Source organism: Barbus barbus (assembly GCF_936440315.1).
Source record: "Barbus barbus genome assembly, chromosome: 17".
NCBI classification, from domain to species: domain Eukaryota; kingdom Metazoa; phylum Chordata; class Actinopteri; order Cypriniformes; family Cyprinidae; genus Barbus; species Barbus barbus.
Window position 1 is genome coordinate 22448545 of NC_136745.1, and position 24370 is coordinate 22472914.

At 37.7% G+C, this 24370-nt stretch overlaps 1 protein-coding gene across 1 annotated transcript; it reads right to left on the reverse strand.

The window, feature by feature from the left end:
* Positions 1-10530: 10530 nt before the first annotated feature.
* On the reverse strand, positions 10531-23805 carry LOC306883331 (SH3 domain and tetratricopeptide repeat-containing protein 2-like). The gene is made up of 18 exons (XM_079438513.1): positions 23635-23805; positions 20710-20808; positions 19990-20115; positions 19507-19634; positions 19279-19384; positions 19045-19188; positions 18089-18284; positions 17833-17906; positions 17373-17568; positions 16937-17070; positions 16731-16781; positions 14670-16388; positions 13857-14034; positions 13620-13770; positions 13287-13409; positions 13015-13165; positions 12330-12526; positions 10531-12047 (listed from the first exon to the last, which is right to left on the reverse strand). Exons 1-18 carry the CDS (start codon positions 23672-23674, stop codon positions 11571-11573), a joined length of 4290 nt encoding a protein of 1429 aa, XP_079294639.1. The 5' UTR covers positions 23675-23805; the 3' UTR covers positions 10531-11570.
* Positions 23806-24370: the final 565 nt, after the last annotated feature.

Here is a 24370-nt window from a genome sequence, read left to right on the forward strand (position 1 = left end):
CAGAGGATGTGATTTCCAGAGGTTCATCTCTTGGAAAATCGCTGTGCTTTTGACATTAAACTAGCCTACGTGTGAAGAGCAGAAAACAACAGACAACACAACCTCACCTATAACATCAACAACCTCAAACAAACCGGCAGCCAGTCTGAACTCCTCATTCTTTGACCCTCTCACCACTAAATCAAAGTCTATTCCACCATGAGAAGGTTTTATAAGGACACAAGACTTTAACCAGCTTAAGAAATGGTTATTAAATGAGATTTAGAACTACTGAACAAGAGCCGCTGGTTGTTATTCACGAGTGCTCTCCAAACTGATCCGATCATTTACCTCAATTACACTTGAGCCTCGGCTGAGCTATAGGCAGCACGTCTCAGTTATTAAATCATGCTTGGCTCTCCACCACAAATAAAACTTGCATCAGATGGCGCCCTTTTAAAAACTCTTAAAACGTCTGCCAGGCACACACACGGGTTCTCTGTCAATATACAATTTGGAACATGATGTCTTTCTCTGGATTCCACATGCTCATGTCATGGGCCAAATCTCCTTCTCTGCAGTATCTCAGTTCCTTAGAAGCTTCCTAGATAATGGAATCATGTTGTGAGTGCAAAAGTGCACCATCCTTTTTCTAAAGATTTTTAGGTTTCCGTATCTCCAGCAAAGGAGCATGGTGCTGACCATGGCACCACACAGTCTAACAGCACTGGTCTGTGAGAGACCTCCACGGGCCACCCCAATAAAGTCATTCTCCTGGCCTGGGGGTTAAAACAGCACAGCATCAGAGCATGGTTTAATTCAGCCTTGGAGTCCAAGAAAAATATCTGAAAAATACTAGTCAAACAAACAGCCCACGGCTACATGCCGTGCTCCTTTCTCACGTTTGATACATCTGCCATTTCTTGCTATTAGCCTGCAGCATATTATATAAATCTCTAAATCTGACAGCAACATGCCACAGCTGTCATCATGGCCGTGCAGAACAAAGAACTTCCGCGCCATAATAGTGCTGTAATGGTCTGAACATGAGGAGTGGGAGACATCAGTAGAGTACAACATAAGCACTAGCTATCACCACAGACGAGCTGCATGATGCACGTGGACACACACACAAAGACTAACGCTGCTGCATTTGCAGTGAAACACAAAAACCACTAGCCGGATACACAAACGACCACAGGGGAGCTGAAATGAGACACCACAAAAGCACTCTGAGGAGAGATTATGGAGTCACTCACAGGAGCCATTTTCACATAGTAAGAGCCGAGGGTCTCTCTTGTGCTTAATGATTTTGCCATTAGAGTAATCCAGTGTCTCATTTTCTCCAGAACAGAATGTACGCCGTGTGATTTTAACACTACGGTCGACCAGCTGTGACTCGCAGTCCTGCCATGCATCTAAGCATGTTTAATTGACGCTGTATGCTAATTTACATGGTAATTGATAAATAACATGAAAAAACCATGGTTTATACATGGGATGGGTTTTAAAAGCTCAAGTTCACTTTGGAGCATCAGAAAATATGAAAAAACACAATGAACTGAAATTGCGAGAATGTGCTTCAAGGGTACTGTTCAGTAGTACACATGTCAGGTCACTTAAGTAATTCAATAAATGTAGAAAAATAGGTCTGTGAAGATAGACATGCTTTTAACTGAGATTTAAAAAATAAAATAAAAATAACAATGCATTTCACAAAATATATACATTTATGAAGTGTATTTGACTTGTTTTCCAGTAAAACTTCCTTAAATATACACATAATAATATAACATAACATACATAATATATAATATAATAGGTTGGTACTATAGACACTGTATGTTTAAAACAAGAAAAATTGCTAATCAGGTAAAAAAAAAAAAAACTTAATACTTTCTTACAGTTTTACATTTCAAGTAAATGTATGTGGATGTTTTGATGTTTTAATGGAAAGAAAGACAAAACACTCTATTATTTTATTTATTTATTTGTAGTGATGTACTAGTTTCTTTGTATATGCAAAATTACTAGCATTGGTTGGTGACCTATATTAGTTTATTTTAAGCTTTTGTGTCACAAACGATCTGGCATTATCTTGAAGCACTAAATGAGGTTTGCTCTAATTAATGTAAGAGGCAGATGGAGCCGTGATCCGGTTTAAACTGGGTTCTGCATACAAAATCTATAAAGGAGAATTTGTTTGTCAAAATGGATAATCAATAAGGCTTCCATCTGCGGGGGTTAATAATGAATGACTTACATTAACTTTGTCCCTTTTTGTTCAAGGTTTTCAAAGTACTTCAAAGAGTGACTAATTTCCGGGCCCTATTGACGTACAGCACAAAGACCTGCTCCATGCACTGCTCTCCACATTTCACAGGAATCTAATGCTAAGACCCTGCTTTTACTGAGAATCATTTGAGCACATGAAAAGAGTGAATAAATTTAGATCCAAATCATCCTATGAAATATTAAATCTACTCCGGTTTGCCCTTCATGCATATCAATGACACGTATATTAAAATGACTAAAGAATGCACTTTTTATATCATTTTAAATCAGATTATTTCACTCAGACGTTTAACACAATGTAATACCCGAAAAAATCTAATTAATTAAGCGAAAGATGCCTTTTTATGACATGACTGTTTGGCATAGTTTAAAGAACCAAAGGCAGAAACATTAATAATGCTTATCGTATTATTAAGCCTTTTGTTTCCAGTTTAGATAAAGCCTCAGACTGTCTATATCTGGAGACTAATATAGTCCTGAATCTAATATTTTGCCTTTGTGAAACAGGGCTGCTATTGTTTATAAGTGTAAATTACTTGCTGCTGTCATCATATGACCATCTGTTATCCTGGCTGTCTGCCCATACTGAAATCAGACCCATCCAGCACCGAATCCCGATGGTGTGTGTCATTCTCTCTCACTCCCTCATCCCTTTCTTATGTTTACTTCTCAGATACAAGCCATCCAGCTCTGAAATGCAGAATGAAAAAATGCCAGGGATTCATTGTCATAAAGAGTACACAGAGGCCATACATGGTAACAGAAATGGAGACATAAGTGTCTGTGGAATTACTCAAAGAGATACTAAGTGGAGGAGGCTGAAAGAGGTGTCGCACTGGACTTCTGTTACATTATGTGGGGATTTATTTAGTATCCAGGTCTTATAATCGCTGCTTTGATGTTCATTGCACTGACTGGAGACACATAAAACTAAACATTTTTACCCGAAAGAAAATGTGCTGTAAATGCTGACAAGAAATTCTTATAAGAGTTTTTTTTATTGTCACTGCAATAAATGTTTACATTGCCGAAGTTGAAAATTTGAAAAACAATCCCATTGGACTTAGATTAAATAAATCAGTTATTATTTTGGTTTGTGTGCTAATATGCACACACAATTTTACTGTAAACACTTCAAAGATGTTAGGAAATAATAGGATAGTCCACTCAAAAAATGAAAATTGTGTCATCATTTACTCACCTATAGGATAGTGGTTCAGTGTTGTTTTAAAGCCCACTTGCATTCACTGAATGCATGAAAAAAAAATATTTTAATTTATTTATTTTTGACATTGTTAATTAATGAAACAAAAATTATTGGAGTAAGTATTGGGGAAAAAAAATACTATTTTTGAGTGGAAATTGTGTCACAACCTACAATTGTGTCTATACCTACACAGGTTTGCAATGACATGAGGGTAAGTAAATAATGACTGACTTTTCATGTTTGGGTGAACTATCCCTTTAAGAAACAGCTCGGATTTTCTACGAACTAACGAGTTAACTGTGTGACTTCAGTTTTTCTTCATACTACTGGATGCAGTTCAGTCATTTGATGTTTTACTATTGTATATAAAACAGACACTCAGAATCATTGATTCAGAGCAGAAAGCTGTTTTCAGTTAAATGCCAGACCTTTGCACACGTCTTATACATCTGTTTTTCATAATTTACAGAATCATGTAGGAATGTGAGAAGTAGAGTGATGTCATGGCACAGAAAACAGGTGTTGATGAAACAATTTATCCAATTTTAGTGTTTTATTTGCCTGGGCAAATGAGACAAGCACGAGAATAGAAGAGTCCCAGATGGGCTGTTGAATGGTCTTCCAATGATAACATGTCTTCATTTCACTTTCAGTGTAGCTTGCAGCAACACTCTTAAAAATAAAGGTACCTCAATGGCTCAATAGTAGCACCTTATGTTTTATTAAAGAACCTGTTACAAAGAATTATATTTGAATAGAGGATTTTAAGTTTTGTTCCCCCCATAAGGCTTTAAAAACTTTTTTTTTTTTTTGTATAATACTTTTGTATAAAAACTTTTATGTTTTTATCAAATTAATTATTATACGAGGACAGTTGTAACACACTTTATGTTTTTTTAATAAAGAAAATAAATGACATTGAAGACATGTATTTAAGTAAATGCATGCATGGGTTGCAATTTTATTGTATTATTAAATTGATTAAGAAATAAGACCAAAAAAGCACATGTCACTGACCCCTAAAACACAGCAGAATCCCCTTACCATGATGAGAATATCTGAACAACATCCACACAGCGATCAGACGTTTCCAGGCCCAGGGAAATGTGCTAATGTGTGGAGACTTTAACCTAAGAACTGGATCTGAACCTGATAACAAAGATCCAAAGGGCAATGTCTTTGGCAAAACCCCCCTGAGTCTTACAAAAACACTCCCACCAAGAAACAATCTTGACCAAACTGTAAATAAAAACGGTAGAGAATTAGTCCAGCTCTGCCGAGCCTCAGGCCTGTACATATGGCAGGATCAGAGGGGACTCTTTAGGGAGGTTCACGTGTTGTTCAGGTCTTGGAGCAAGTGTAGTTGACTATGCCATCACTGGCATGGACCCCTCCTCCTTCAGCGCATTCACTGTCAAACAACAAACTCCACTTTCTGACCAAAATTAACATTTATATTAACACATCACACACTAACACAAAACATACCCAAAACCTGTAAAATGTATCAAATCCACACAAGATACAGATGGGCTTCAGACAGCACAGCCAAATTTATTCAAGCCCTCAATTCTGAAGAAATTAAAAATCTAATCACTACATTTATTAACAAAAAAATTGAAACAACTAAAGATGGTGTTAATTTGGCTATAAATGAAATAAATTACATATATAAAAAACAGCTTGTAAAACTGAGTTGACGAACATTTTTTAGTAATCCAATTTTTAAATCCATCAAAAGAAAAATTGTTTGACTCAGACTGCAAAACATTAAGAAAACAACTTAGAAAATTATCAAATCTGAAACATAAAGAACCAAATAACGCTGACATAAGAACTGAATACTGTTCAAAATTAAAACAATACAAAGACACAATCAGAGCAAAAAAGAAACACCATCTGACCTAAAGTTTACATGAAATAGAACATTCAGTAAATAATAATCAGTTCTAGGATATGTGGAATAATCTGAGCACAACAAAACCTCAATACATGCCAATACAAGATGGAAACATTTGGACAAAACATTTTGAAAATGTATATAAAGAAATCCCTCCATAACAACTTATTAACAATTCTGATCAGATCAAACAAGGTCTACAAACTTATGAAAACACAATTAAAAATAATCAAAATCCACTTGACTTCCCAATTACACATGAAGAATTGATGAAAAAACTCAAAAGCCAAAAATGTAAAAAATCTTGTGGTCCTGACAACATTCTAGGTGAAATGCTGAAACACAGCACACCTGCGCTTCAGACAGCTGTGCTCAAATTATTCAACCTTGTACTTAATTCAGGCTGTTTTCCTGACATCTGGAGCGAAGGCCTTATTACCCCAATTCACAAGAGTGAAGACAAATTGGACCCTAATAATTTCAGAGGTAATCTGGGTATTTTAAATAATAGAATAGTAAACTCCCTTAACGAACACAGTGTCCTGAGCCCTAGTCAGATTGGCTTTCTTCCTAATTATAGGACTGACCACATTTACACCCTACACACCCTAATCAATAAACACGGAAAAATATTTGCATGCTTTGTCGATTTAAAAAAAGCATTTATTTCTATTTTGCATGACAGATTATATCACAAACTTTTACAAAGTGGTGTAGGGGGTAAAGTTTATGACTTTATTAAATTAATGTATTCAAACAACAAATGTGCAATACAAATTGGCAACAAACATACAGAATTCTTCACCCAGAAGAGAAGAGTTCGGCAGGGCTGTAGCCCGAGTCCAACACTGTTCAACATCTACATTAATGAATTAGCGGTGCAGCTGGAACAGTCTACAGCCCCTTGACTCACTCTACAAGATAAAAACATCAAGCTTTTGCTGTATGTAGATGATCTAGTGCTGCTGTCATCCACCCCACAGGCACTACAGCAACACCTAGACCTGCTGGAGAACTACTGCCAGAACTGGGCCCTGGCAGTAAACCTCAAAAAGACCAACATTATGGTCTTTCAGAAAAAGCCCAGATGTCAGGAACACAGATACCGGTTTAGTCTAGGCAGCACCGCCCTAGAACACACGATGCAGTACACTTACCTCGGCCTGATCATCACTGCATCAGGGAGTTTCAGTATGGCAGTGAATGCTCTCAAAGATAAAGCTCGAAGAGCTCTACATGCCATTAAGAGAAAATTACAAAATATTGAATTACCAATTCCAGTTTGGTGTAAAATCTTTGATAGTGTAACTCAGCCCATAGCGCTGTATGGAAGTGAGGTTTGGGGTCCGCTCTGTGATCAGAGCTACACTAGACGGGACAGACATCCGACAGAAGCCCTACACACAGAATTCTGCAAAATGATTCTAAAATTAAAAAGGAGAACACCCAATAATGCATGTAGGGCAGAATTAGGCAGATTCCAATTGATTATAAATATACAAAAAAGATCCCTCAAATTCTGGATGCTAACATCAAGTCCCAAAGAATCGCTACATTTTAAAGCACTACAAACCCAAGAACTGAACCCCCGAAAAAAGTCCCAACTGGTTCTGAGACTTACTAACCTGACTAACGCTACTAACACTAACCAGTATCAGACCAGCACTGCTTCTCACCCAAACATCAAAATAAATCAAATTATCAAACAATCTAAAAATATATATCTGGAACATTGAGATCAAGAAACCAAAACACAAAGTAAATTACAACTCCATCAAACTATAAAATCAAAATATGAATTTGAAGAATATCTCCAGAGTGTCAAAGACATAAAGCAGAGACAGATCCTGACCAAGTACAGGCTCAGTGAGCACAGTCTAGCCATCGAGATCGGCAGACACAGAAAGAGCTGGCTACCCAGAGAGCAAAGAGTGTGTGCTCACTGTGAGACAGGAGAGAGTGAGACAGAGACACTTCCTACTTCACTGTTACTAATTTAAATAAATCAGAGACATATACATCAACAAATTCACAAACATCATAAAGAACTTTACAGCCATGACTGAAGAGGGAACAATTAAAGATGAGAGGTACAGACAGCAGCACCGGCTGCGAGATACGTGTGGATGTGCCACAGCCTGAGAGACAGCAGGTGAACGTGTGTAATGTGGGTAATATGTGTATTATGGCTGACCTCAATGTGTCAACCGTCTACTGTCTCCCACAGTGACCCTCAGCCTGTCACACAATGTTCAAATAAGTTCTTATTTGTTACACTGTTTATATAAGTTTATATTGTTATAATGTTTTTATTCTATTATTTTGATCTTTTTGTTTTTATTATATTTCTCCACATATATTTCAAGCTTTGGCAATATTGTATTTTTTACAGTTATGCCAATAAAGCAATTTTTGAATGAATGAGAGAGAGAGAGAGAGAGAGAGAGAGAGAGAGAGAGAATAAGATTGGTTCTAATAGCATCAGGATGTAGTAATCTTTATTTTTAAGAATTAATTAGCGAGCATGCAAAAAGCAGTAGCATTGTCTTGTTTTGTTGTCCAACAACATTTGTACGCTTCATTAAATAGTATTTTACAACAGAACTAATATCTTAGTTGAGGTTGCATGATATTAAGTCAGCAACAAACAATCAATAGGAAATCCCAGTGTGACGCAAGTGAGGAGGTCAGAGAACAGATGCCAAATTAGAGGTGTCAGCCCTTCCTGAAAATAACTAGCTAGTGTGTAACACCTAAAATTGAACATATCATCTTCCACACACACGATCAGCTGAATGGCAAACCTCATCTGCAGATGATAAGACAGAGATGAAGTATAACGACTATAGCTAATTATAATGAGTGCTCAATGAACTTAAAAGCAAGAGGTCACCATTAAGATGTAATTAGCATCCTCCAGGCAGCCATTACAAGCAAAGAAACAATGCTGATTTCCCCCAGGAATCAACAGCCATTCAGTGTGTTACTAAAACATTTTTCCACCTTTATCTACTAAAGTTCATTAGATGCAGACTGTGACAAATCCAACATTGCAATCGCAACTTCTCCCATAAATATTTTTAATGGTTCCCTCAATTTTTTTATCAATAACATTAAAATAAAATTACACTGTGCATGTTCTCTTTTTTTCTTGAGATCAGTGGAAATGAACTGATCCACAGCTAAAGGTAATGCACGGTGTATCTCTGGCTGTGATTTATGGGGTGAGACAGCCCTGGCATACAGTGATAAGAGGCATGCTGCACTAATATGGAATGAGAGATTTATTGGAAACCAACTGTGGCTCATTAGAGGAGAACCTGTCTCCAGAGCTTTATTTGAAGTCTTTAACTTAGTTTACCAGTCCACGACACCTCGCCAAGATACTTGCTGCCATGAAGCCTGCCTATTTTCTGAGCAGACTTCAGCTTAGTGTTTATACTAGTCGAAAGCCCTATGTTTATACTAGTCGAAAGTTTGGAATAGGCCTCTTATGCTCACCAAAGCTACAATTATTTAATAAAAAATACAGCAAAAACAGAAACATTGTGAAATACTTTTATCACCAAATATTACTTGTTATAGGTATTAATATTAAGCAGCAAAAACTTTGTTTTCAGCAATGAGAACCATTATTAATAACTATGCATCAATGATAACTAAGCACCAAAACAGCATATTAGAATGATTTCTGAAGGATCATGTGACACTGCTGAAAATTATGCTTTGCCATCACAGAAATAAATAACAATTTTAAAATATTTTGCAACAGAAAACTGTTCTAATAAAATTATAATAATAGTTCACAATATACTGTAGCTGTTTTACTGTACTTTTGATTAAATAAATGCAGTCTCGGTAAGCATAATGTTTTTTTTTTTAAATCAATTTTTTTCCATAATTTTGATCAGAAGTGAACATTCAGCTGCAGTATATGTGACTGATGCTGGCACTCAGCACGCAGCTCTAGCTAGGTTGCAGTTCAGCCTTTTACTCTGCTGGGTAGCCAGTTCACTCTGCATGTTTTATGTGCCAGGTCGAAATGACTCCCAGCCACTAAAACAATTACTGAGAGAAAGTTTTCATGTAGCACAGTGAGTGCTGATAATTGGAGGTGTTTGAGAACGAATGACCTGCATTCTGGTTTTAAAGCTCGGATGGTGTGGTATTGGACCTTACACTGCATTACAGTGAGAGAAAGCACAGAAATTCATTAAGAGCGTAATGTTCATATTAATTTGAAGCCTCCTGATGAAAAGCACTTTTTAACCAAGTCCCTTCAGAAAGCTTTTAGTCCTCTCTCTGTGCCTGGAATACATTATATATCGGCTAAAATGATTGCAAAACATATGATATTTACCAGGCTGTGTCAGCCATGTGCTCATTATGAGATATAATGAAAAGGATGCCTTTAATTAAACGAGAAAAGGCAAACTGGGATGTTTCATCTGTAACTTTACGAATGCCCCTTGAATAAATAGTGTCTAAGGTAATTAGGTTAAGTGCAATTTGGGACCAATGCAAGCTTAAATGATCAAGTACAGTATAAGTGCAAATATGTAATGCATAACCTATAAAAGGCTTAAATAAAATTAATGCTAATTAATGCTGCAGAGGTGACAAATGCATTCACAGAAATTTCAATTGTTTTTACAAGTAATGTTATGAAATAGATGGTTTAAACCACATTTGATACTATAGGGCTGAGATGGGTCAGAGCTGTCATAATAGCCTACCACTAACATTACACATTGTCTGTGCACAGAATTTCAAGCAGGCACAGAACCACCTCAGTGCAGCCTAACTCAGCTGTGTAGAGACACAATTCAAACAAACAAACAAACATGAACACCCAAATGGGCATCACTGTGGTCCCATTAAAATAAATGAAGCTTTAACACGACAGTGTAAGAGGGCATGTGATATCCTTTGTTGACAACATAGCCAAAGAACTGCAATGTAAAACAGAGAGCTGATGTAGGTGATTACAATGCAGGCATGTTGGCCACTTTTTATTTTTATTAATAGAACAGAGGAGAGAGAGAGTCCTCCTGCCCTCAAATGAGGGACAACGACTGAACCCTCTTTACCATTTACAATAACTCATTTTTTTATTTTTATTTTTATTTTATTTTTTATTCTTTTCATTGTGATAAGTTGGAAATGTATATGTGTTTATTTTCCCCCTTTTTTATTAATCTGTATGTTTGTATAATATACTTATTGCTTTGGCAACATTGTGATATGTTACACAGTCATGCCAATAAAGCTCATTTGAATTGAATTTAATTGAATTGAGAGAGAGAGAGAGAGAGAGAGAAAAAGACAGATAGAGAGAGCCTACTGCCACTTAAGAAAACAAAATCAGGAAATATAATTAATTAAAACACTCACAGTGCAGCAGGCTTCCGGTATGAATCACGTGGAACTTCCGCGTTCAGAAGAAAGGTGTATTAATCATCCTTGTCATTAACAAAATTAATAAATAAAAAACAGACATATTCATTGTTTGAAGGATAGACTAGTACACTATTAATTTATGGGTTTACAGCAGCAGTAGCTTGTAAACATGCTATAGCACTTTTTAAAATAAATAATGATGATCGATTAAGACATTTATCCAGAGAAAGTATTTAAAAAGTACGTCACAGAATATATTTAAATGAAGGATGATACTTTAATCAACGGCTCGGTAAAATCCATCTTTCTGTCTCCCTAATCAAGGAAGTAAAGTGAATCACCAGCCAATATCTCCCTCTAGTGGAGGATAATATTAGTACAACACAACATGTTTATTTTGAGTGTACGCTTCAACAGAGTTTCGGAAGTTTTAAGGTGACGCAAGGCCTAACTGATCGAGCATTAAGCCAGTTCTTGTTAAGACAGCTTCATACACTGCTTTTTGTGATCTTGCCCATTGACGTTAACAGAATTTCTTAAGTTTTAATCAAGTAAACGTTTAAAGAGCCCTCAGGGAGGGTAGACAGATTTAAAAAACAAACAACAACAAAAAATCATATTTACAGATATACAAATTAATTTACAATTATAAAATATCATTAAATTCACTTTGGAACATTAATAGAAAATATCGAATTTTAAACATTTTATATAAAAAAAAGAAAAAAAGTGTCTTATCGCAGGTCTTCATTAAAATATTTTTTTCAGAGGCATAAAATTTTGTCTAATTCACAATACAACTGTCGCTTCCTTTAAACTGCTATTCTCTGGATTGGTTTGATCATGCGGCCCTGCGTCCGTTTCCTCCGACACGTTAGTGTTCGGGTCGCCTTTGTGCCTTGTGTTAGAGAGTATGTGCTCAGACTCTGCATTGATTGTGAGGCTAGTGTTGGTCATGCTGGACTCGGTCAGAGTACTAGTGCCACTGCTGGAGTCTGGCTGATCTTTGGTGTGAGTGTCAGGCTCTGCCTCTGCTGGGTCCTGCTGGGTTTCTTCTGTGTCACTAGAGTCTGTGTATCCTGCTAGTTCCTTCCTCAAACCCTGCGCTCTTTCTATGTAGCTTTTACTCAGTTCAGCATCGGGTATGTAGTTGGCATGGATCTCTGCAAGCTTCATGTAGATTATGTACAATGTGCTTAGGCTTTCTTTGTCCTCCAGAGCTGCCGCCAGGGCTAAGTGGAAGTAGCCCATGGCATCGAACGCATCCTGAGGCAGAAAAAGTAAACAAACATTCTTCATCATTTACTCTGAATGAAGCTGTTAAACTTATTTTTGTAGATACTTTGGGCCTCTTTCACTCATAATTTCACACACGTTGTGTTTACATGTACAGAAAAATTCTCAGAAACGGGGAAATCAGATTCATATAAGGTTTTTAAACAAAAATGCATGTGTATGCAGGTGAGAGCATCATTTTCTGTTCATTTTTGCACGTGGAAACATGTTGTACTCTTATGTTCAAAATGTGAAACATTATGAGAGTCTCACCTTTAATCTGTATAGGGTCAGATCCGCCAGTCTGCAGTACACTTTAACATAGTACCGAACTTCAATGGCATGTTCAACTGCAGTGGGGCAGAGTGAAAGAGATTTAAGGTAGTAGTTCTCAGCCATCTCATACTTCCCTAAAGAGAAGTACACCGATGCAAGACGATGGAAGGACACTCTCTCATTTAGAGGAACACCTGTAAGAAATGCACATAGCACTTAATATTAAAATGACCAAACCTTGTCAGGTTATTGCTTTTTCCTTTCAAGGTATCTGAGATGAGAATAAATTACTTGAGGAGGAGCTAGTTATATTGATAAAAAAAAAGTACAAATGTATAAAGTATAGCATTCACTGGAGACGCAGGTACAGTTTGACCATGAACATGTTTTTAACAAAATTAAACTTTTTTTTTTAAATTTCATGTTGAATTGCATGCATTATGTAGTATTATTTAAATGATTTATGCTGTAGAGGACATGTGTCTCCACCAGGGGGCCACATAGTTTAAGCTTTAAAAGCAAAAGGTGTAGTCAAACTGGCTTTTTAAAATAATAATAACAATAATAATTTTACACAACTCATAGTCAAAATGTGCTGAACAGTAAATCATTGGCTTTAAATTTCCAGGCTTAGCTTACCTATAGCTTTTTTTTTTTAAACTGAGGAGTATAAAGGTCTTACCACTTGTAGCGCTGACCTGCACTGCTAGTGTGGCGTATTGCAGTGCCTCCTCGTACTGCTTCTGCTTCATCAGGAGCTCTGTGAGTTTGCTCAACAGTCTGAACTCTGAGTCCACATCCTTTATGCTGCGTGCAAATGGCAAACTCCCATCCTTTTGTTTTGAAAAACACAGCAGATAGATTCAGATGAACAACACGTGATTCAGCATGGATTCCTACATTTCTTAACTGTTATCGAACTGATATCTATTGTAAACCCAAGGTGAGGCCTACCCTGTAAAATGGTAGTGCAGCCAGTTGGTTTCTGTGTCCTTTGAAGAACACATCTCCTGCTTCCTCATAAATACTCATAGCAAAGCATGGGTCATTCATCCTCAGAGCTGTCTTTACTGCTGCCTGTAAACAGTTGTTTATGGAGAAAGAACTTCTAGTCATAACTGCTGATAAAAACATACATGTATATGAATAAGTAATAAGCTTTACCATAGACTAAAAATGTAAAGATTAGACCTGTCATAGAATTGGTGCCATACTTTTCCAAATGGACATGCAAAAAATATAGCATTAACTCATTTTGCAATACCCTGCTTTGGTCCTTTGTCTTACCTGTAGGTACATGTCAGCCAGTTCATCTTCATGGATAAGATGGTAGATACGGCCCACTTGAAGCCATGTCTCAGACTCTTCCTGTCTTTTTCCCAGGTCTATGGAGATCCTTAAGCTTTGCTTTGAATAATCAAGAGACTTCCTTGATGACCTGCAAGATTTTTTAAGTTTTTTTTTTAAATTACATATTAATTCATATTGGCAATAGTGCTATATTGTGTTTAGAGGAGCTCTTACTTCTCAGTGTTGAGTGAGAGATAGAGGTTGCTGAGAAGTTCCAGGTACTCTCCTTCCAGCTGTTTATTCTTTAGCGTTCTGCACAGCCCCACGCAGTGCTCATAGTAAACAATACACTGTCCGTACAGCAGCAAGTCAGCATAATGCTGACTTAGAACTTTCGCCACAACCATTTGACCTGCAATTGAAAGGAGTTTTTTTTTTTTTTTCATTATTACACTATATCATTTAGAAAACAGGGTTCTGACATACAGAAGGTTTAAATCATAGGTGATCCCAAAAAGTATTTAGACGCTTAAGTCACACTTAAAAATGTCAGAATTTAATTACATTAGATATAAAATTTCAAACATTTTCAAACAAATGATAATGGGCCTTTTCTCAGAACTAAATTTCAATTTGATTTCATTTTAACCAGTTGGATTTGAGGTCCTTTTTTTGTGGTTACAAGTTCGCTTTAAATTACTACCAAGTGTAGTTTGTCATATTAATAATAAAAATAATAATTACAAACAAAGTTTGACAACCATAAAGTGTTCAAGACTTTTTGTAGAATTTGAACAATTACACATTTAGAATTGTCATTTTACAATCATCATTTTGTGAATGATGATCGTTCTGTTTTGATTGAAAAGTGCTTGTGCTGTATTCATTTAAAATAAATGGCACTTAATTTGATATTTAGTTATATCGTGCAAATATATTTAGACAATTAATAAGTGTCCAAATACTTTCTGGGGCCAATATAGGTATCAGGGTTAGATGCATACCTTCATAATGCAATCCAGAAAAGTCAAATCTTGTTATACTTACTGTGCAGATTGTTGGCACTAATGGCAATAAGGAGGCCCATCTCAAAGCATAGTCTGACTTCCTGACTCCCTCCTCTATCCTTGTAGCTCCTGCCAAGCCAAAGCAAAGCCTGGACATGCTCCTGATCTGTGGGGCTCTCTGAGAGAAACTGGAATAGGTGCAAGGAATTGAGCAAGAAACACTCTGCTAGGCCCGAAGCCCCAACAGATAGAGACAAGCAGCCCAAGTTAGCCAGTGCTAGTGCTTCATTACGCTTGTTCCCATTCTCTCGGGAGATCTGCAGAGCGCAATAAAAGTTTCTTGCTGCCTCCTGGACTCTGCCCTGTTTGCGGAGGCATAGGGCTAGAAGGTTGTAGACTACACCACGCTGTGTTGGACTGTCTGTTTTATCCAAAGATTTAAGCATAGGTTGCAGAGTATTCTGAGCTTGCATGGGTTCCTCCGTTAGCACCAATAGCCAGGCCAGCAATATGGATGCCTCAAAGCCCTCCTCTTCATTAATTTGACTTCCAGTCTGTGCTGCTTGTTGGGCAAAGGGCACGGCCTTCTCTAAAGCTCCATGCTGCTGGTAAACGCTAGCCAGGCTCAGGCACAGGTCCCTCTGAGTCTTCAAGTATTCCCCTTGACTAGCTATTGACGAGGCCTGCTGAAGGTAGACCACCACCTGTGCAGGAAGCACTGAAGTACTTTCCTTCCAGTGAGGATTAAGCCTGACTGAGTTTTTGATAAAGAGTTCAATTTTCTGGAATGCATCATCCAAGGAATGCTCTTGCCCTGAGTCTAAACTTAAAGAAGCTAGTGCGAGGTAGGGCAAATACTTTTTATGATAAAGCCTGCACAACATCCAATTGAGATCAACTGGGGCAACTGGCCTCCCTTCTTCCGCAGACAGAGTTATGGTAAGGAACTGAAGTCTCTCTACAAAGGGTGAAGCATCCTCTATTTTTCTTAGATGGAGAAAGAGACAGAGGGAGAGGTAACATGTCCGTGCTTCTAGGTACTTGTCTTTTTCAATTATGGCTTTGCACATGATTGGTTTGAGCAGCTCAAATTCATCCACAGAGCAGAAGTTGTGGCAAGGAAGGCACATAATTAGAGCACTTGCCTTCTCTAGTGTGAATGGTAGCTTGTCCATCATCTTCTGTTTGAGGTAAACAGCAGTGAGATTGGTATACAGGGCAATTAGAAGAGGCATGTCATCAAAACCATTTACAGGGACCTTTAGAGCCTCCTCAAAGTACACTCGTGCTTGTGAGTACTTCAGTTTCTTGGCACATAGCCGTCCAAGAAGGAAGCAGGCTCGCCGGTGGGCCCAGAGCATCCTGCCTTTCTTAGCTCCTTCTCTTAAGTTTTCCAGATGTTGAAGCACCTCGTCCTCTGGAAGGCCATGGAAGAAAGTGTCCAGGAAAGAGTAGGAGAGGTCGTAAAGAGTTTGAAATGTGTCCTGGAAATATTCCAGATTTAGGAGGGTCAGGATGGGGTCACATCTCTCAGCTTCATCAGCCTCCCAGATACCCTCATCCATGAAATTTGGAGGGTCTTCCTCATATTCATCCATCTCTCTAAAGGTGTCCTCCAGGCTGAAGGAGAAGACCTCTGAGTCCCGGTCCAGATGATTCCGAGAGGCATAGAATGATTGCCGTGGGGACGAGTGGTAGGGAGTTGCATCACTTTTCTCAGATATGGTGCTTTTTCTTTGATCCACTGTAGATTTCTGCTCTGCAGATTACACAAAGAGTAAATGTCAGAATTGTTGATTGGAAATTTCAAAAAGAAAGATTGGAAGATTTCAAAAAATCCTGGAAAGTTTTTCAAATTTCTGGAATGTTTCCAAAATGTATTGGAAATGTTCCACCTTTTTGCAACTCTAATTGTACATAATAAATTATGCAATGAAAGAGAAGGAGCGTATGAAGGAAATGAAAATGTGGAAGGTATGACTGTGCAACAAAATGAAGAACAAAGTTGGTGATTATTAATTGTTAATTCCATACAGCTAGAAGTTGTAGCAAGACAGCTATGATAAAAGAATGTAGTAACATTAAAAAAGAAGGGGCTTACCTGACTTTGGATGATTTCTTATGTAAGTGAAATCAGAGTCATCAAGTCTATCTGCAGTGTGAAAGAGTAAAAACCATGAAAATTCAGCCATCATTTTCTCACCTTCATGTCTATACAATCCTTTATGAACTTCTTTCTTGAAAATGAACTATATTCATTTAAACATTATTTGGGATCTCCCAGGGAAACAATGTTTCATCTCTTACCCAGTCTATACACAGTGCTTATGTCTGTGGAGAAAAGATTTGCCAGTACATCAGACTGGCAGGGCTCAAAGCAGGGGTTAAGTTTAGACAGGACCGCACTTTCCTCCTCACTGAGAAAGACCAATTGTCCATCGCTGTGCAAAGCCAACAAAGACAACATTATCAGCCACATGACTCTCATTCGGATGGCTTCATCACATCATCACATAACTCCACAAGCCCCCCTTCCAACACTCTCATCACCCCCAGCTAGACAGAGGCACATTCACAAAGGTCGTCAGAATAAAATAGCGTTTGCCAGCTGGTTGCTTTCAATTGGTATGTCAGTATTGTCGAGAGGCACATTAGATAAATGTTTTTTACAAAATAAATAGAAGGTCATTCATTTGAGCACATGCTAAATCTATGAATATAAATAGTTGAACTGTTTACTTACAGAGGCTCAATACTCTGAGGTTTTACACTGGCCTTGTGAACAAATCCTATCTCTCCACTGGTAAGGTGTCTTCCTATGAACATGTTCAGAGTATTGAAAAGAAATCCCTCAATCTTGATTAAGTCTCCCTTGCATAACTGCAGCTCATCTTTAACCACTGGGTAGTGGTCCACTACTGCTACACAAGTCCCCACCACTGAAAGGGAAGAAAAAATGAAATTTGTAAATTAAAATATAATTTTACACCATGAATTGTTTTCACACTAGTGGCTATTGGCCCCATTCGCTTCCATTGTAAGTGTCTAACTGTAAGCCAGGTATTTGAAAGGAGGGATACATTATTTTTTGTGATACATTACAGTATGCCACAAATAATTTTGACTGAGCTTAACTTGTACTGAATTCTAAATATTCAAATATTTTGAGAATTGGTTTTCTAGATACTTAGGAAGAGTCTCACCAACAGGATGATCGAAGAGGCTTTCTTTAACTGGAATCCCTCCTGCATTTCCAGGATATTTCTTAAGGAACCACCTAGAAAGAAAATAGAAACAGTATTTGTAAAGGGATAACCTGAAACAGTATGTTTCCTTCAACAGAACAAGTTTAGAACAGAAGTAGTCATTCAGGAAGACATATCTGTTGTTACGATTCTTCCCAGTTCCCAAAAAACCTCCCATATAGTTACGTGAGCTTAGAAAATCAGTGTCACTTACTGATAAAACGGATAGGGCAAAGGCTGCATATCATGCACAGGCACTAGACCGTGCTGGCCCGTGGACAGCAGCGTACCCTCCCACATAGAGTCTTGTCCTATGTCTTTAACCATGACCAGGTCATTTCTCCTGTAGGTCAGCTCCTCTTCATCCTCTTTGCAATCACTGTTGTATAAAGTCTTGGCAAAGAATGTACCTAAAACAATAATGAAAATGTTTATATTCCTCTGTACACTCTCAGAAAAAAAGGTACACAAGCCGTCACTGGGGTGGTACCCTTTTAAAAGGGTGTACTAATATGTACTTTTAAGGTACTACTACAATATGCACCCGTTGGGGTAAATAAGGTACAAAGGTGTAGCTTTTGAAAAGTTGCTGCCCCAGTAAAAACTTTTGTATCTTTTTTTTTCTGAGTGTGTAGGGTTCTTAACTTCACAGTTTCTCAAAGTTCACAGTTTATCCTGAAAAAAACTTTCTCTTCCTCTTTTTCTTTCAAGTGGATTAATAAACAAGTTAATGTATTCATATGTCAAAGAAGAAAAGTTTGTTTGTCCCATAAATGTTTTTTTTTTGGTTTTTTTAGATGTATATGTCTGCCTCGGGGCAAATATGAACATCCAGGAGACACTTGGTATGAATGAGGTGGTTTACACTAACAAAATTCTTAGAATAAGGATATTTTTTATGTAAACAAACTCAAGGAAATGTTAAGACTTTGAAAAAAAATCCTCTCTTTGAAAATAAGAGGACTAAGCAATCTCTTCACATTTTCACCCAATCTTGTTTTTCAAATTATGTGACATCTCAATTGTTTAAATAGCAATGTTTCAATAGTGGACTTTAGAGCAGATCATTGAGATGTGTAGAGATTGTTCTGTCAATTTGTCCAATCAGTGTGTGTTTACTGGTAATTGTGTTAACTGCTGAGAAATCAGCAAGTTGTGCAGGCTCATTACCTTCCTGTAGCAGAAGTCCTAAGTAAATAGTAGCTAAGTGGTCTTCATCCACTGTTACACAGATCTCCACATCACTTAGCAATGCAGGGTCCAGCCAGAACGACTGGTCACAGAGAAAGTTCTCAAGACATCTTGCTACATATCCTAGAACGCAAGAGCAGTACTTGATAAGCTTGAACAGTATAAGGATTTTTACTGTAGGGGTGCCAGAAAGTTTGTTCCATTGACACTAACCAAGTGCCAGGTAAGTAGAGAACTTCCAAATTTCCTCGACAGTCTTAAAGGTGATTACAAAGCTGTCCTTCTCAGCATGAACAGACACTAGTCTTGCAGACAGATCCTGTGTGGATAGTATCAGCAGTCACTTAATGTAAAAAAGATTGAAATACTCAATGCAATCAATAGTAATAAGTTCATCAGTGGTGCCAGTACATGTTTTGCATGAATACTTCTGTATCTGACCTTGAAGAGCTGGACAACATCCTGGCTGTTGCTCTCTACTACTCTGAGTCTAGTACGTAAAGCCTCCTGAAGCTCACCATCAGGTGCTACACCAGATCGTCGCCTCCCACTAAACAACAAAACAACATCTCCAAAAAGCAAAAGGGAATGAAGTTAAGTATCCACTACAAAGAAACCAAGATTTACGATCAATTGCATTAGCAGTAACAGGAATGCTCTAGTAATGTAGGGTGTGATTTATTGCTGTCCAACATCACAGTTGTAGTAAGCTTAGCCAATATGATTTTTTTTTGTTGCAGGAACAGCACTATGAGTGACCACATCACTAAAGGCATACCATTAGGGTGAGTGTACACATTAAGGAAGTCTGGTATTAGTTGTGAGAGTGTGCTTAAGAAGTGTAGCCATTAAAGGCCATTATGGAGATCAAGGCTATTATTTCCATGCAGTTCTACGGGACACAGAGATTCATGCTGCAGATACCTGGAGAGAAGCGTTCTCCTGCTGAAGATACTGTGCTGCTTCCGCTGAATGTTTCCTTCCTCCTCCAGTAAATCTCTCTGCTTATGCCTTCTGACTCCACCTCGGCCTCAGCCTCCGCTTCCTCATCTCCAATGGCAAAACAAAGGAAACTGGGGTCAACACAGCTTTACAGAACACGACTGCATTTGGTATGAAGTTAAGTGAATTGTAACTATGATCAAGTTTATGATCAATCTGTAAACTTATAGAAAAGCAACACTGAATGATTGAGGAGGGATAAGACTGATGAATTACTGAATAATTAAGGACAAGTATAAGGTTCCCTTTGCAGGTATGCACTTCCCATGTTTGAATATGTATGGTCATTACCATATACAATCGTTCCTTATTCAAAAACATGATACAGTTGGTACTAATTAGCATGTTTGTAGATAAAAATATCAGAGCTGTGTTTACAAGCTCATAAAGTTGTGGACATAAACAGAAAGTGCAAGCCATATCATAATGGCTCTATAAATATCAGCCAGATGGCTTAAATAATAGCTTCTTCCTCGTCTCCGGGTGGGTATGACCTTCCCAGATTTGCATTGAAAAGAGAGGATGTTTCAAACAGTTTTTTAGTGTAATTTATTAAACACAACATACATTTATAATAGAATCATGTAAAACTCTGTACAATAGACTTTATTTTCTCATGCTTGACTCAAGAAATCCTCTTACCAGCTGTCATGGTGTCATTGGGCGAAAAGAGCTCACTGACGGCTGCTAAAGCGTATGGAGGGTCATTCCATAAGACATCAAACTCAGCAGGTGATATCGCTATTGAAAGGGAGGGTGATGTTTATGGGAGTGTTATTAAATTAGCTTATTACAAGCTGAAGCTTTTAGGGTAATCAAACTGGGACTGAATGCAAAGCAATACAGAATCACAGCCTTCAAATAATAAAAGCATGTGCAAACAAGACCAAAATCTAAAAGAGGGAGTGTGCGCATGCAAACAGTAACGAACATGGTAAAATACCATTAACCCTCATACTGAATTGGCCTGAAACTTGTATTACAAATCCTCATGTACATTCAAATTGATACAATCATCTATCATGAAAGGACAGTATTTACTAGTTATTAGTCAATAGCTGATAGTAAACGATCTGAAATCATACAAGCAGAAAAACAATATACCAGTAACTTGCACAGCGAAAACAGTACGTAATTAGTCACAATAGGCAATCACAGCGTTAACCACAACAACAAGGCATACAAACTGCGACCTAGGGAGTACACATCCCGCATTACCTTCATGGGTAAATCTATTACCCATGACTGACAGAAACACTGTGATGTCTCCCTGTGAAAGTTACTCTTTCTTCTCATGGCAAAAATCTATGAAAGCCAGGGTGGGACCAACCTGAAAACAAGAAGCAGTTTCTGAGGCACGGAATTGGACAGCAGCAGCAGCATGCCATGATGTACACAGCCAGCTTCAAACTCAGGTTCAATAGTGCCCGTCCGACAATAGATCCACTTTTCGATGGAGTCACTCCTCTCCCTCTCTCTCTTCCTTTCCATTTTCCTCTCCTGCATAAACCACACTCTCTCTATTGCTCATTTCTAACTTCCATTTATTCCGTACTCTCCCCTTTCCTCTCTACGTCCACTCGGCAGATGAGTGAAGCACTCTGAAGCACTGCTGGCATGTTTGTGTGGGTTGGTCAGTGCCTCTCTGTGCCAGGGGTTCTTGTGGAAAGTGAGAGCGGCAGCATTCTCACATCGCTGGCATACGGGGACAAAAGGCCCACTGAATTAATAGCCATTGCTCATAGCAAGTAAACATGGATTTTTATTTATTTATTTACTGGTAATAAATTTGACTTTTGTACTAGATGTTGTAATATTAGGGGTGACAGCTCCAGGTTGGCAATTCTAACATGGCTGGCTCTCAGAAAAGTGCAGTCCTCTTTAGGTTTAGGTTTCTATCAGTGCAAAGATAGACTGGATGTAACGAGTCAATACTACTCAATCATAATGATTTGAAGGTATTGTTAATTTAATAAAGTCAAATAAATAAATATGTACCAAAGCTTTTTTTGATCACTTACTGAGAAAATGAGGATATTCTTCATGACGAACTTGCTACCTGGCCTGTTCAACTGTAAGCTTTTTAAAGGAAGAATAAAACACTATCTCTGAAGACTACAAAAAAAATCTGAATTTGGCAGTACAAATGTTTAGCATCTGATGTTGAGAGGAAGAATAATCAATTTACCATTTATGCCTGTTTTACGTTTGTATGCCTCTTTCACTGCTTTCTTATACGTTTACTGGTCTCCCAGTTGAGAACCAATGATTTTTTTAGGGGAAATGTGTTGACTAAGCAATACTCCAGCTGTTTGTTTTCAGTTTTTGGTAATAATGCCAAGAATGAGTTTCTTAGGATGCAACTGTCAGTATATACTTCACAGTTCTGTCATCCTGTTGTTTTAGCATTGTATGTTTTTAGGACAATGTCAAAAATGTCTAGCATACTCAAATCATATTGATGAATCTTTCTCAGTCTTTTTTAATGTACTGTCTGATTGTTTGAACTACATTGTGTTTCCCTGTCACCACTACTGTCTCTGTCTCAGGGCTTAACAAAGAGGGTATTTATCTATACAAAATAATCTTGCTCATCTTAGTGTTTTGTAAAGAAAGAACCCAGTCAGATTCTAATTGAATCTGTGCAGATCTTGTGAGTCTGAGCAGCTGTAAACAGCCAGGAGGCATTTCTCAGCATAACTCTCATACAGCATCTCTCTGAGCCTTCAACACCATAATAAAGTGTTTTGCTGTGGGAATACCCAGTGTGTGAATTATACATTGACTTTACTTGTTGAGGACATTTCTTTTTATAATTTCTATTTTTTTTTTTTTTGGTATACTCATTATTATAATCTCTGAAAATAAAGGATTAAATATATTTGAATGCAATTTCTTTTTGCAAATGTTTGTTTATTGGCAGGTGAAAATTTGTGTTTGGGCTAACTTATAAAAACAACACAAGCATATATTTGTGCAGATGTCAGTGCTGACAACTATACAACCAATGTTTTGAAAGTAGCTTGGACTGTTGTAGCTTGGCAGCACATTGTCTATTGAATGTGATACAAAGAAGTTAAACTGTCCCATGCGCCTGAGACTGTGGAGTTAGTGTCTCTCTGGGTTACTGGCTCAGTGTGTGGATGTCAGTGAAAAGAACGGGGTAGATTTGTAACCTGAGTAAAGGGTTTAGACTCTAAGTTTAGAATGTCGCCTATGCCCAAGCAGCACATGCTGGTACTATTAAACTGAACAAAAATCAAGAATCTATAGTTGTAGTGAAAAACCTGGTATATTGTTAGAGAAAACAAATGTTCTACATTAAAGTAGACAGAACGACTACAAGTATACAACATGAAACATATGTAGAGACAACCAGGAGTCTCAACAACTAGTTAAAAAGTAAATATACTACAACTCAATCACTTGTCCTACTTCCATTCAAACCTTGATATATAAACACAGCAATTTCAGCTGTGTTTATATATCAAGAGTACACACTCTTGATATATGTGAGTGAGAGTACACACTCACTCACACACTGAAAGAGAGAGAGAGAGAGCGTACCTCTGTCCTGCTGACTCCCGGCAGTGTGTTTGTTCCTCATAGATCGGTCAATATGTGCTCTGTGGTGTTGGTGAAAAGCTCCGTTGAAACTGACTACAACTAACCATAATAGTTTGTAATTCTCCTGTAGGGCAAGGAGTGTGTATGTGTGTGTGTATGCGTGTATGTCCTTGTGGCATGAGTTTAGAGCTTTGGCTGAAGGAAGTATGTAAACTCCTCCCCTAAATGATATGCTGCTTTTTCATTCCCTCAGTTTCTCTTTTTCTCTCTCTCTTTGAGCCCGGCCCTCTCACTCCCCTCGTCTGTTGGACTCTAGGGCAGGCCAGAAGTTCTTCAGGTGGTTCATAAGATGGTAGATAACCATCAAACAAACATTCTTAAATTAATGACTCAGCAAATACAGAATATCTTTCCAGTTCTCATCTAATCAGACTCATGAATCCAACCAGTTGTCATTTCTTTGAAAATCAACAAAAAGGAAAGGAATTTCACACGTTTTTTTTCTTTGACGAAAAAAAAAAAGAGTAATCCATCTGGTCTGGCTTGTTTTTCATAGAACACAACAAAATGCCTCTAGAGTCCCAATCAACTTCATTACAGTAAAATACACCCTCTTGCTCACATTCTAAAGGTGCTTTCTACAGCATATCCAGACACTTGTGTGTAGGGCTGCCACTAACGACTATTTTTATTTTTATTAATCTAACGACAAATTTTCCGATTAATCGATTAATCT